The sequence below is a fragment of the Corvus cornix genome, chromosome 1A (genome assembly GCF_000738735.6).
Source record: "Corvus cornix cornix isolate S_Up_H32 chromosome 1A, ASM73873v5, whole genome shotgun sequence".
Taxonomy (NCBI): Eukaryota; Metazoa; Chordata; class Aves; order Passeriformes; family Corvidae; genus Corvus; species Corvus cornix.
Genome location: NC_047057.1, coordinates 43,717,160 through 43,729,630, shown reverse-complemented (window position 1 = coordinate 43,729,630; position 12,471 = coordinate 43,717,160). Strand labels below are relative to the sequence as shown.

At 41.0% G+C, this 12,471-nt stretch overlaps 1 protein-coding gene across 1 annotated transcript in view; it reads right to left on the bottom strand.

The window, feature by feature from the left end:
- PLEKHG7 (pleckstrin homology and RhoGEF domain containing G7) overlaps positions 1-12,471 on the bottom strand; it is a 32,768-nt gene that overhangs the window by 18,612 nt on the left and 1,685 nt on the right. The window contains exons 2-8 of the mRNA XM_039570158.1: positions 11,581-12,323; positions 10,364-10,386; positions 8,162-8,200; positions 5,005-5,132; positions 3,681-3,721; positions 1,936-2,034; positions 737-886 (exon numbers count right to left, since the gene is read on the bottom strand). Of these exons, the coding sequence (XP_039426092.1) occupies positions 737-886; positions 1,936-2,034; positions 3,681-3,721; positions 5,005-5,132; positions 8,162-8,200; positions 10,364-10,386; positions 11,581-12,285 (1,185 nt within the window). The 5' untranslated portion in view covers positions 12,286-12,323. The remainder of the gene's footprint in view (positions 1-736; positions 887-1,935; positions 2,035-3,680; positions 3,722-5,004; positions 5,133-8,161; positions 8,201-10,363; positions 10,387-11,580; positions 12,324-12,471) is intronic.

Sequence of the window (12,471 nt, the reverse complement as noted above, 5' to 3'; positions counted from 1 at the left end):
ATCTCTTTTCTTTGACTTAATAAAAAATCAGAAATTGTCTGTGCCAAGTAAGAGAAAAATGGTAAGAAAATGTTTATGGAACCTTCCATCCTTTTAAATGGATATATTAACATTTGATGTGTGGTGAATATAAATACCACAGCTATTCTTGTAACAGTGTGTAATATTCCTGTCCATATTTCAAGCTCTTAAAATTCACTCTATTGGAGATAATATAGTTTTTGGGAGAGGAGTTGTTTTTAGTATGCTTGTTTTCATGTAACATTAAACTACAGGTCTGCTGAATTCTGAGGTTTTCATGCTCCAGTCAGGATAATCTAACCACAGCTCTATAAGAAGTTAAATGATGAATATAATGTTGCACACTTGCAGTACAGAAATATTCAATTGGAATAGTCCAGTACAGAAATCATCAGGTGGAGCATGGCTTTGGTACAGTGTTTGTGAGAGGACTAGTGGAATATCAGTTGAATATCCTGGAAGGCTCTGCAGTCAGATGGTAATTGCAAAGCACTAGATTGCATCACTGGAAAGTGATGTTTGGAAGAAGAGATACCATCATAAAGACAGAAAAGGGAACTATGGAAACGGGATGAGCAGGCAAGATGGGAGGAACAACCAGGTGCTTATGTCATTCCCCCAAAGACCTCTAATGAGAGGTTTCAGGTGGCTTTGTGTCCATCACAGGAGAACAAATAATGCTTCATTATTTTTGCGAAGTGAAATCTGACGTTACCATCTTGAGAACCAACAAATGATCCAGAAAGTAAGTGCATTCACTTGTGAAAAGTTCCCACACTGCTGCTTCTTTTTTCACTTCTAGCCGGCTGTTGACATCTTTCTGCTCAGTCTGTTGCTCATTTATAAATTCGTGCCAAGATTTACTCTATTGATTGAAGAAGAAAGAAAACCACCAATTGTTTCATCAGTTGCTTCAGACCTTATGAAAAGAATCGATGTCCCATTTCCTGGGTAAAATCTCACCTGCCAGTATTAATGATTTGTCTTCTGAAAGCTTAAAAATTCCTTTAAAATATTTTAAAACCTGACATTTTCCTCTAATATGCTAATAATATGAACACACTGAATTTGAAAGCAACAAAATATGATAGTCTCTGTTTAGGTATGTTGCATCAAAAATTAGTGGGCAGCTTGCAAATGCTAAGGAATTTCATCTGTTGTGCTGCTATTGGCTGGATGATAGCTTCTTATTTTCTGGATGATAAAATCAAGGTACCAAAGGACTAGGTCTTTATAGTTACTTGTAAATTGTTTTGTTTAGTCCTAGGGTGGCCACTGTCACATTATGGACCTGCTCCAAAGTCAGATGTTCGTACATAAGTTAGGCACTGACAGGAGCACTCAGCATCTGTCTGTGGGGAGCTGCAGATAACAGCCTGCTGTGAGAAGCAGAAGGTTTTCTTCAGAGAGGGGGTGGTGTTAGGTGGCTAGGGGCCAGAAGCCTAGTTTGTCTGGCAGACAGGCTTTGGTGGCTCTTTTACAGCCAAACCTTGGTGTTGGCACTGACCTCTGTGTGGCTGCCTCTGAACGCAGCCCTAAGGCAGCAATGGGGTTGCTGTGTTCCATTTGACATCTTTCTGATGCTGTAGTTTCTTTCCCCAGACCTGTAGGTGCTGCTGAGAGGGTTGCCTTGAGACCTTTTTCTGAAGGTGGTACTTCCCTGATCTAGGGCAGTCTGGAACCCTGGCAAAATCCCAATGTTTTTAAGGGCCTTTGCTAACTTACTCTAACCCTCAGTTTCCTCCTTACCCCTCCATTTCAAATGACAAAAATATACCATATATTATGCATTAATTGAACAGAAAGGTCTCATACCCAGATTAATGAACTGAAAAATGTTAGCTTATACAGAACACAAAACTCCTCCTCCCATCTTTAAGTATCCTTGATACGGTATACTGAGTATTTTGTTACCTTAAAGCAGAAAAATTCATATGTGCAGCAGTCTATGATCTTAACAGTTGAAAGACAATTTTCCAGATCAGATGCTTGCTTCTGTTTGTCTTTACCCTGCTGAATGAAAAAATCCACCCCTGATTCGTACAGTGTTTTAAAGACTGTTAAGAAATTTACCGAGCTGTATAGCCTTGCCCAAATCTGTAAGGAGTTTGCCCTTAAACGAATGATTTCTTTATATTTCCAGGCTCTTCTGCACAGAGACAAGGCAGTGATGGCAGTTTCTTTGTAGCTGTGGGTGGGGTGTGTAGATGCCTTAGGCTTGGATGTGTAAGATCATATTTGTGTAATACAGTAGTCTTTGACAGGGCAAATCATTGGTATGGCAACAGGCTACCCTTAGAAGACAGAACAAATGAAATGTTTTGCTTCCTTTAGCATCATCCTCTCAGAGGTATACAAATTTATGTATTTATTTATTTATTTTTAAGTTTTTGAGCTACGTATTCAAAAAGCTCCTTTGGTCAGCTGCAGAGTAGTGTCTGTAAAATGAGCTTTCAGAAAGCTAAAAGAGCAGCAGGAGTTTGTGTGAGTGACCATGAAATAAAAACAATTGCTTTTGTTTTGGCTTTGTTTTTGCAGGCCATGTAAAAAAATTTAAACATTATTTATGAACTCTAATTTAATGCTGTGGGCACAGACTTATAAGGTGTTTGCCTAAGTTTTATCTGTTCTCTGGAACAGTATATTCCTGCTTCATGGATTTCTATTGTCTGAACTTTAGGCAATGAACTCAAGCCAATTTTGAAATACGTGTTTGATTATAATATTTGAAACTTAGAGTTTAAGTTCAGCTCTTAATTTTGAAACATAGATGGAAGTGGAGCATAAAAAATAATGCAGTTATAAATGGGCACACTGAACCAGTGTACCAGCAAATGAATCTTCATGATTTAAATTTTATGGCATTTAATAGTCTCAGAAATCACTTTTGTCTAATATCAAATGCTTTTTGTTGCAGATTTCAAGTATTTTGATTAATTTAAAAGTCCTCAGCTTTAGGTCTTGCTCCTTCAAATGCTGTAGGAAGAGGGAACTCTTGTACATAAGAGTCTGAGTACTTGCATTTGTTTCGTATGCACAAACTATTCTTTGATAAAATGCAAAAAATACTGGGAAGGGACTGCTCTTACTTACATGTTTAGGGAGGAAAAATTATCAAGACACCCCTAAGAAAGTGTCCTGGAAAGCTACTTTTATAGGTAAAGCTTAGATCCCTTCCGTGTGAGTGGGAGTTTGTCACATTCTCCAAAGCTCTACGGCATGCAGAAAATAGAGGATACAGGATGGTCAGAGCAACAACGCAACTGACTTGTCCACCTTGTGCTTCCTTACCCTGGGGAGCTGAGCTGGGCCTGTTGCCGCCCCTGAACGCCCTGTAAGAGAGCCCCTGCTCTCATTGCCCTTCCCACTCTGCCCTCCTGGTGCCAAGGACACCTCTTCTGCCGCCACCCACAGGGATGGGGAGCGATGGCACTGTGTTTTCATGTTCATCACATGCAATGGCTGCACTGGAGCCACCCAACCTTCATTGCAGATTAATGACCAAGCAGCCATAGGGAGGCCTGAGACCTCTGAGTTCAGCTCACCTGCTGGCTGCCTTTCTCCAAGGGCAAGAAAGTAAAGAAGCTATTTTTACCCAGGTTAGTTGTGGGAAAAGGCAAAATCAGTGCAAGGAAAAACAAAATGGTAAAAATACTCACAGCTCCTCTTTTGGCAAATGGCCACCTTGACTTTTTGGACTCTAATGGGTAAAACAAATGTTATCAGTAAGGAAACAGATAAAAAGAAAAATGTTATTTATATTATTGATATATTCATTTTTATATGAAGCTTGATAGACTATACTCTACTTGGCTCATATTTAATACTTGAGTATAGGCAGTTTGTGCATCAGACTTAAAACCCATGAAGCTTGTTGCGTTCCTCCCATCAAGAATGATGACTGTCTCTGATGAGACCTTGGATGAAGCTAAACGCTCCTACTTGTTGCAGGTGATTAGTATGTGATTGCCAATTCTTTACATGGGAAAATCATCATACCTCAAGCCAATTCTTGAAGATGTTTTAAAGCAAGAATTAGTCTATGCCTTCTCATTAGGACAACTTGGAGTTATGCAGGTGTTTAAATCTGCAGTTAATAAACAATCCTACAGGCCCTAAGCTTTGGATCTGTCATGGGGCTGGCACAGTGAGGCTGACTGTAATTTGTGGTCCTTGGTGAGGCACAGGGAGAGCTGGGGATCTAGGTTTAGGAATGCACTGATGAGTTGTGAGGAATGGCTGTGTTCAGCAAGAAATCTGAGAAGATTTTCATGTGGCACCTATCTTCAGGTGTGTGACTGGGAATCACAGTCAAAACTTTGTGTTTCTGGATTTTGAAGGTCTTGGCCATTCTGGGAATGGCTGGCTTATTTGCTGTCATGGAAATGCTGGCTGTGACCTTGGCTTTTAGAGAAACTTTTGATCTCTGGCCACCAGGATCTTTGGTCTCTGTCAATCACACCACACACTATACTTTATTTTACAATAGCAATTTGTGGAAATTGCTTGCAGGTCTGCATTTCAGTTTTGGAAGGTCTTGTGAGCAACCTCTAGCCCTGAGTTGGGTCTCCTACCCTTGTGATGAGAACACTACTGCAAAGGGCAGCATGGGCCACTTTTCTCTCTGCTTGAAGCTGTGGAGGTAGGAAATTGTAACTCAGCTGCTTGCAGATGGAGATCCTGACCAGGGCACTGGTTGCTTCTAGCCTGTGGAGGAGCAATGCGATCTGTGTCCTACCCTGTCATCTACTTGGATTTTGCATTCAACAGTAAAATGGAGGGGGGAAAAAACAGGAAAAATAAAAGGAGGAGTTTAAAAATTTGCAATGCAATCACTTTAGTGTGGGGTGACAGGATGCCGCACAGAATCTGCACCACCTCATGTCCTCATTGTATACATCCTCCCTCCCATCCCACACACACGCATGTTCCAGTCCTGGCTTCTGCTGGGCTCAGAGGAGCAAACCCCACTCTGTGTCTGACCTGCACTGAGCAGGAAGGATGAGTAGGGCAGGTAGTCCATGGCACTGTCTGACACCAGGAGGTCTCCAGGGAACACCTCGAGTCCCGGCAGACTCACTACCAGGGAGCTACGCCTGCGCTCGGCTGATCTGTGAGATGCAACAACAACACACGTCATCTCTGTCTGCTTGCAGCTGCAGAGGAAACTTCTGAAGGGATCCTTGCTGATACGGGAGGGAATCAGCTAAAAAACCAAATCACAATAACTATGACGTAAGTGTTAAAAGAACAACAAGTAGAGAATTTCAGTGACTGACAGCAAATATCTAATTATCTTTCCAACTCCACATTGTTGCTGAGATAAAGGTTCTTATGGTCATGTCTTGTCTCATGATAATAAGTAATTAGAGCATTTAAATATGGAAAATTCCTCGTCTCTTCTGAGGTTAGACAAAAACTGAGTGGGGATTTTAGAATCTACCTTTTGGCAGTGGAGTCCAAAGGAGCAGTTAAATCCTATTTTTAGCTGATATGTGACTTCTTGTTACTTTTAACCTTCCTGTAAGTCAGGTGATTTCAAGAAAAGACAGCACACTAGTGAAACAGTCAAAATGTTGGGTTTTTAAAAAAGTATTTAACCTTTTGACTAGTTTGTGCTATTTTCTTTCTAAATATTTTTGGCATTTTTTTCTGCTGTTTCAAATATTTTGAATGTAATATGACTCAGTGGCCCTACTGATCGAAAACAAATGTCTCTTTCCAACTATTATTGTTCCTAACGGAGAGCATTGTCCAGGATCTCGATTCATCAAGAAAAATGACACAGGCATTTTGTATCCAACAGCGTGTTTGTGCTAGAGGCTGCTTGCTTTCACATACGGAAACTGTTGGTGCATATTAAAAACCTTTTTGGATTTTGCTAATAACTCGCACTGATACCTCATGAATTGTGTTAGCATATGCTGCAAAGGGACCGGTGTCTGCAGCTATTGTTGTGCTGCCTTCACTTGACTGGTACATGAAGACTGCATTAGGGCTCAAAGGGTCAGTAATTCAGTAGGGAGGAGGCACAAAGTGCATGTACATATATAAAAATTCTATTTTTCAGGCACCAGTTATTGTGCATGGTATTTTTTGGTCAGCTAAGCATGATTCTTAATGAGATCTTTTTTTGTCTAGGCAGTTACCTTACTCTGAATATCCAGCCATTTGCCACACTTGATGTGAAACCTGGCTGGTATATTTTTTCCCTTAAGTGCATGAATAGTTACTTGACAACTTATCAACTGACAGATGAGCTCTGAGGTAGACAACTAGGATTTGATATGTATAGTAAGACATGGAGATTGTACCTTTTTTATGGCCTGACAGTGACACTGCTTGCAATTGCCTTAGCTAAACAATTGAATGGTATAGATGAAAACTGCAGCTAACAATGGAGAGGCTATCAGGAGGGCCAGGCCTGGGACTTTAACACCTGAACCATGGACATATCAGAGCTTAAAAACTATGTGTTGAAGAGGTTACAATGTGCAATTCAGGAGTTCTTTGAAACTTTTTCTGCTAGTCCTACTGAATGGGGAACATAGGATCTATTTATTTGGCTTTAGGATCTACAATGAAACTCTGTGGTTTCTCATTAAATTGAACCCTCAGCATGTGCTTTGAGAGCTTTAATGGGTGGGGGGTCTGTTTCTTGGCTGTCTGCAAGCCCACACCAGTGCAAGGGAGAGGAGTACTCCTTGCAAGAGTACCTTCCCAAGACGTGCACTGAGTGCTACCCAGTGCAAATTTTCAGTGTTTGTAATGATTGTGTTAAGATGCTACTGAAACCTCTACTGATTCCATGATGCAATCTCTTGGGCAGCCGGGCTATTATACTAGTCAGGTGCTGCAATATAGTACAAGAAAAATTCTCAAATGTTATTACTGTACTAGGAAATTCAGGAGATTTATTTCAGCTTGGCTTCACAGTAAAATTTTGCCAGTGTATTTTTGATTTTTAAAGCATCTAGCCTACTACTATTTTCACAATATATTTGAAGCTGCAGGCTAGTGGCTTATGAAGGCTAATAATGGAAACACAGTTTCACTGTAACTGAGTTAAATGACATTATTTACTCAGATCAAAAAGGCCTTGAACTTCAGGCACACATATGGCTAAACAAGCTCTTCACATGGGTGCACAAGCCTGTGAAATGTGGGGGCATGGCAAGATCACTTGGGTGTCTGTCCACAGTATACCTTTGCAATCTGACAAGCCTGGGCTGATTCATGGCTTGCACGCCGAAATTACACACTCATGCTTCAGAGATGAAAGTACAGGTATCTGTGGTTTCCTGGCCTCATGCCTGTAGACGTATTAGATACATCAGATGCTTCTGTTGTTTTTTCTGGAGAAATTAAATTACTGAAGTGCTGTGTAATAAAATTTACTAAGCTTTAAGTCTGCAATATTTTAGCATCTTCTCATGCCTTCAGACTGTAGCTTTGCTTTTTCCTTTAGTTTTTGTTTCTTTTACTTACTGGGAGCAGAGGAATCCAGTGATGGAGTGAAAGAAATGCTTGTGCTTTAGGGACAAACTCAGGCATCTGAAGAGATATCAGCTGCAATAATTCCTCCTTAAAATCCATGTGTTTTTTGAAACATGATAATGTCATAGATTTGCGTGGCAAAGTTATGGAAAATTATTAGAGACATTGAAGCGTGTCATGGTCTGGCAAAATAAATATCCTGTATATATAGTTACTTCTAAGGCATGGAAAGTATCTTCATCTGTCCATAACCTTAGCCTAACTAGCTATCCTAGGGAACAGACATCTATATAGATCACCTTACTTAAATAGCAGATATATTACTTAAAGGAATATCCACTAGATGTGAATAAAAAGCAACAGAAGAGGTTACTAAGGTAAATGTGATAGGATGGTCACGGTACTGAAATAGCTGCCAGGTGGTCACACTGTTACCCAACCCACTCAGGGAGGGTATTTGGACTCCCTGGTTCAAAAAGTTAGCATGGAAAATGACCTATTGTCAAGAGTAAAATATTTATAGGATTGCATAAGGAATTAGGTTTAGTATAATGGACGCAATCCTGTGCAATGTGCTCAGGATGACCCTGCTTGAGCAGGGAGGTTGTACCAGACAACTCACCATGGTTCTTTCCAACCTTACCTACTCTGTGATTCTGTGGTGTCGTGACACTTTACAGCTCTGTGAAACAATAAAAGAGGAGTAGGATTACTTCAAGATAGATGAGCCCAGCTCCTTCAAGGCATTGAATATGAGCTGTCTTGGCAGTTACTGCAAAGACTCTTCATTAGCTGATTTGCTGTAGGAAATAGTGCAATGCAGTTTTCCACCCAGTCTCTGATAATGCTGAATAGTGCAAGCAGAAAATGAGCTCAGAGTAAACTCGAGGTTTTGTTTTAATAATTTTTTCTTCCATGGCAGTGTTGGTTTAGCACCTTCTCTCCACCACATACACCTCTCTCTGTGCTGGCCCTCTTGCCCTTTATTAATTTTGGATGGTTCTCTTTAATCAGCATCAGCTCAGAAAGTTGCCATGCTGACAGAGATGTTCTGGCATTCTTGACTGAGGACTGTGTGTGGGAAGGCTGTTTAAAATGAGCATGGGAGCATTAATGAAGTTTATTTGAAAGTACAGCCTGGGAGCAGGGAGAAGAGATGTTCATTAAAACTGAAGGACAGAGGTATGATTTTACCCAGGACAATATGTAAGTCAGTCTTGGAGAAGGGTTGCCAACTGTCCTAATGTGCTTCTAGATGGAGAGAATAATCTGACATTTCAACAGTTTTTCTGGCTGTGAGAAGAAGGGATTAGCTGTTAAGGAGTTAGACTAATGATCTTAGTAAAGGAGGAGCTGAATACAGGCTTAACCCAGACCTTGGACCAAATTAAACTTGACAAGAAACAATTAAAGCAGAAACTGGTGCTTTTAAAATATATTTTTGCACATTCTAATAGTGATCTAGATAGAATTCATAATACATCATCTGAACCACCTTTTGACAACCTTCCTGCTGGTGCCTATGGAAAAATTCTTGGATTGTGATTTCTTGATTTTTAAAAGATGTCTGGATAGAAATCCAAAGCCAGTATTCTAGCTGGCATATAATGACTTCCCTCTGAAGCCACTCTAGGTGAGCAGCACCAAGAGGTGTGTACACTAAACGTTCAGTGTTCTCCTGTTTAACCATCTGTGTTCAATATCTTAAATTTCTCCTCTGAAGTTTGTTACACATCATGCAAATCTTCACACTGACAGTGAGATATGTTTATGTATTCCTGTTTTGAGTTGGATCAGAGCAGACTCTTCCCACAAAAGGTACAGATCACTTGTTGTCACACCCAGATGAAAAGATCTTTCCCTCCCCTTCTCTCTCCATCTCCTTTGTTAATTCAAAATGCTAAAGAGTGGGTTGGAAACTGCGGCAATTCAGAACATCTAGGAGGCCTCTTCTACAGTGAACATGTAATTTCAGATGCATGCATGCATCTCTTGAATATCATCTAGGGAACTGCATTGTGTAGAGGCTCCTAGACTATATCAGTCTGCTCCAAACCACACAGTCGCAAACATCCTTGAGGGGATCATGCAGTAAAGTGAGTGCTACTCCATCAATTAGAGAGGAGTGGTTATTAAGGGAGGTACTATCTCCTGCTTCCTTGTTGTGTGAAAAGAAAATAAAACTTTCTTTCCCTTTTGTAAACATTTGAACATCTTAAAGAAACATATCATAATCAAAACAATTTCTAATAGAGCTTTTACTTTCTGATAATTGTTTGTAAGACCTTGATCCAGTTCATTGCACAGGTCTATAGTATGCAACGCTCTGTCTTGTTGGCACTAACTTATAAAATCCATGTCTTCTATATACTCTTCTTAGTTTGTAGGTATAACAATCCCCCTGTCCAGTAGCAGTCCTAGATCTGCTTCGCTCATGTATGAGAACAATATTGAGCTGTTCTGCTAGCTCCTTTACTTCCTTCTCCCTTACACAAACTTTTGAAGAATGTCACTCAAGATTGAGATATTTCACATTCTTCAAGCTGAAATTTGATGCTGCTAAGCCAAACAACCAGACCTTTTGGCAGTTAGTTCCTAGTGCAAAGCTCCCCGATGATCCGGATGAAATATTTGCATGAAATGTAGCTAAACATGCTAGGGAGAAAGAAAATCTCATTAAAAAATTTAGGGAGCTGGTGACAGGCATTTCACATAGCAAATCTACAAATTAAGGTTGAGTTATGTATACATGACTCAATGTTCAGTTTTGCCTTAGAGTGAAGTAAATTCATTAAAAATGTAGGAGTGTCAAGCTTAGAATCATATAAAGCAAATATGTGCATACCTTTGCATGGGCAGTCCGCTCTCCTAAAAGAAAGTGAGATATTCTTAGTTACTTGGTCAGAAAGCAAGCAAGCAATTCTGATTTTTTGTGAAAAAAGAACTCATTTGTAAAGGGAAATGTACTAATGATAGTGGAATAGGCTTGGGCATAGGCTGACTAATTCACTGTTGTGGAGCAAGGAGAACTCATTTGATATCCAGAATGTTTTCTATATTTGAAGGGGGTGGGGGGGGGGGGGGGGGGGGGGGGAGGAAAATAGCTTTTGATTTGTTGTGCAAAACTAACCAGTTAGTGAAGAACTCTACATCTCTTTGACACCATCCACCCTTGGTAAAATGTGTGTGTAGCCAGTTTGCATAGGGACAGAGTCAAGCATGTGTGTGAATTTAACTGCCTCTGCACATAATGGAAGGTCTTTGAGAGCAGATGTAGTAGCAAACCTGGCTTGTACAAAAAGCCTCTCCTTTTGTCCCTCTGTAGAGCTGAATGGTAGTTTCCTGCCCTTGAAAGACACAGGGTTTGCTCCTCCCTTGTTTATTTCTCTTTACTGATGCTTATGCTCTCTGGACCAGGGTTTCTTTTTTTCAGAAGAGATTGCACAAATGTTTCTTTGTTTATGGAGCTGGACATAGGAAGGGAGTGGTGCCTGTGAGTGGCAGAGCTAGGTAAGTGGAAATAAATTAAGGGGATGATACCTCTTCCTTTGGTAGTAGCAGACGTTAAATTTGACTCAACCAACTTAATTCTTGGTTTTATTAGGGTTACTAATCCCATTCAGTAAAACAGAATAGACAACTTCCCTGTCTTAGGAGTAATCCTGCTGAAGGGTTAAAGAATGGGTTGATAGAAAATAGTCTTCTAAAACCCAATCCTAAACAGGATAAATCACTTAGTCTTGTTCTTCCATATCCCCACCAACAGTTGTACTGGCCTACCAGGGTCAGTAGACAGAGGTGGGAAGGAGTGGCCATGTACAGGAGTGGACTAGGGTAACCTGGTCACCAAGGGACAAGGCTGGAGCTGCTGTCTCTTGGTGACTTGGAAAGAAAAATCTCCCTTCCTGTTAAGTGTAGAAGTCGGTCTGCTGTTTTAAAGGATCATGGCCCAAGCTGCAGTTCAGGTTAAGAACTGAGGTTTTATTTGTGCACTGGGCCACGATGAACCAACACTGAATACGGAAGACTGAAATAGAGGTTGCATCCCCCTATTCCTCTTACCTGGACACCTACCCAAAGTGTAGGGCTTGGGCAGGGGAGTCTCTTAGGAAGCGTAGCGGAGTTGGCTCTCCAAGAGTTTCTGGGTGGCTCCTTGGAACTGCCATTGCTGAGAGGATCCTCTTGGCTTGGAAGCTTTGATCTGGGTACATCAGACTCTGGAGCTGCTGTAGTTGTCTCAGACTTGGCTTTGGATGACAACAATTTTGCATGGACACAAGAGGGCAGCGACAAGGAGGAAATTGTAATGCACCGAGGTGGACTCTTACAAATGTGGTGGAGAGAGCCAGTGTATTCCTTTTGATTCCCCAGCTGAGCTGTGTCAGAACAGTCCTGAAGTGTCAGTGCTTGTGAGGCAGAGGCCATCCTTAGACGCCTTAAAGTAGGAGAAGTGGAAATTCTGGCCCGAGCATGGCAGTCGAACTGGAAAGGCGCATGGTGGATCCCAATGCACTCCTCTGTAGGAAGCCTCAGAAGTGAAGACCCTGTGTAACCTCGTCTGAGAATGTAGTCGCCTGGAGGCAAGGTGGTGGCCATGCAGACTGGTACTGTCTGCATTTCACAGGAACTGAAGACAACTTCTGGGCTGCTGCTTCCAGACAAAGCAGCATTTTCTGTACGGAGGTCATCTTCCCTATCTCGAAGTTCCACTCTGGCGCAGGTTTCTTTGACCAGGTCTGGAGAATAATCAGAGCTTGGTTGTTGCATTCTTAATTTGCAGCACGAAGATTTATATCTATGCGTACCTAGGAAACATGATCACAAACAGCTCTTACAAACTTGCCATGTACATTTTTAAATGGGAAAATATGCAAATGGAAAAAATATCCAAACAAAGCAATGTAGATATATGCACAAGTACAGAAACCATTACCTTCGCATTGAATCCTGCTT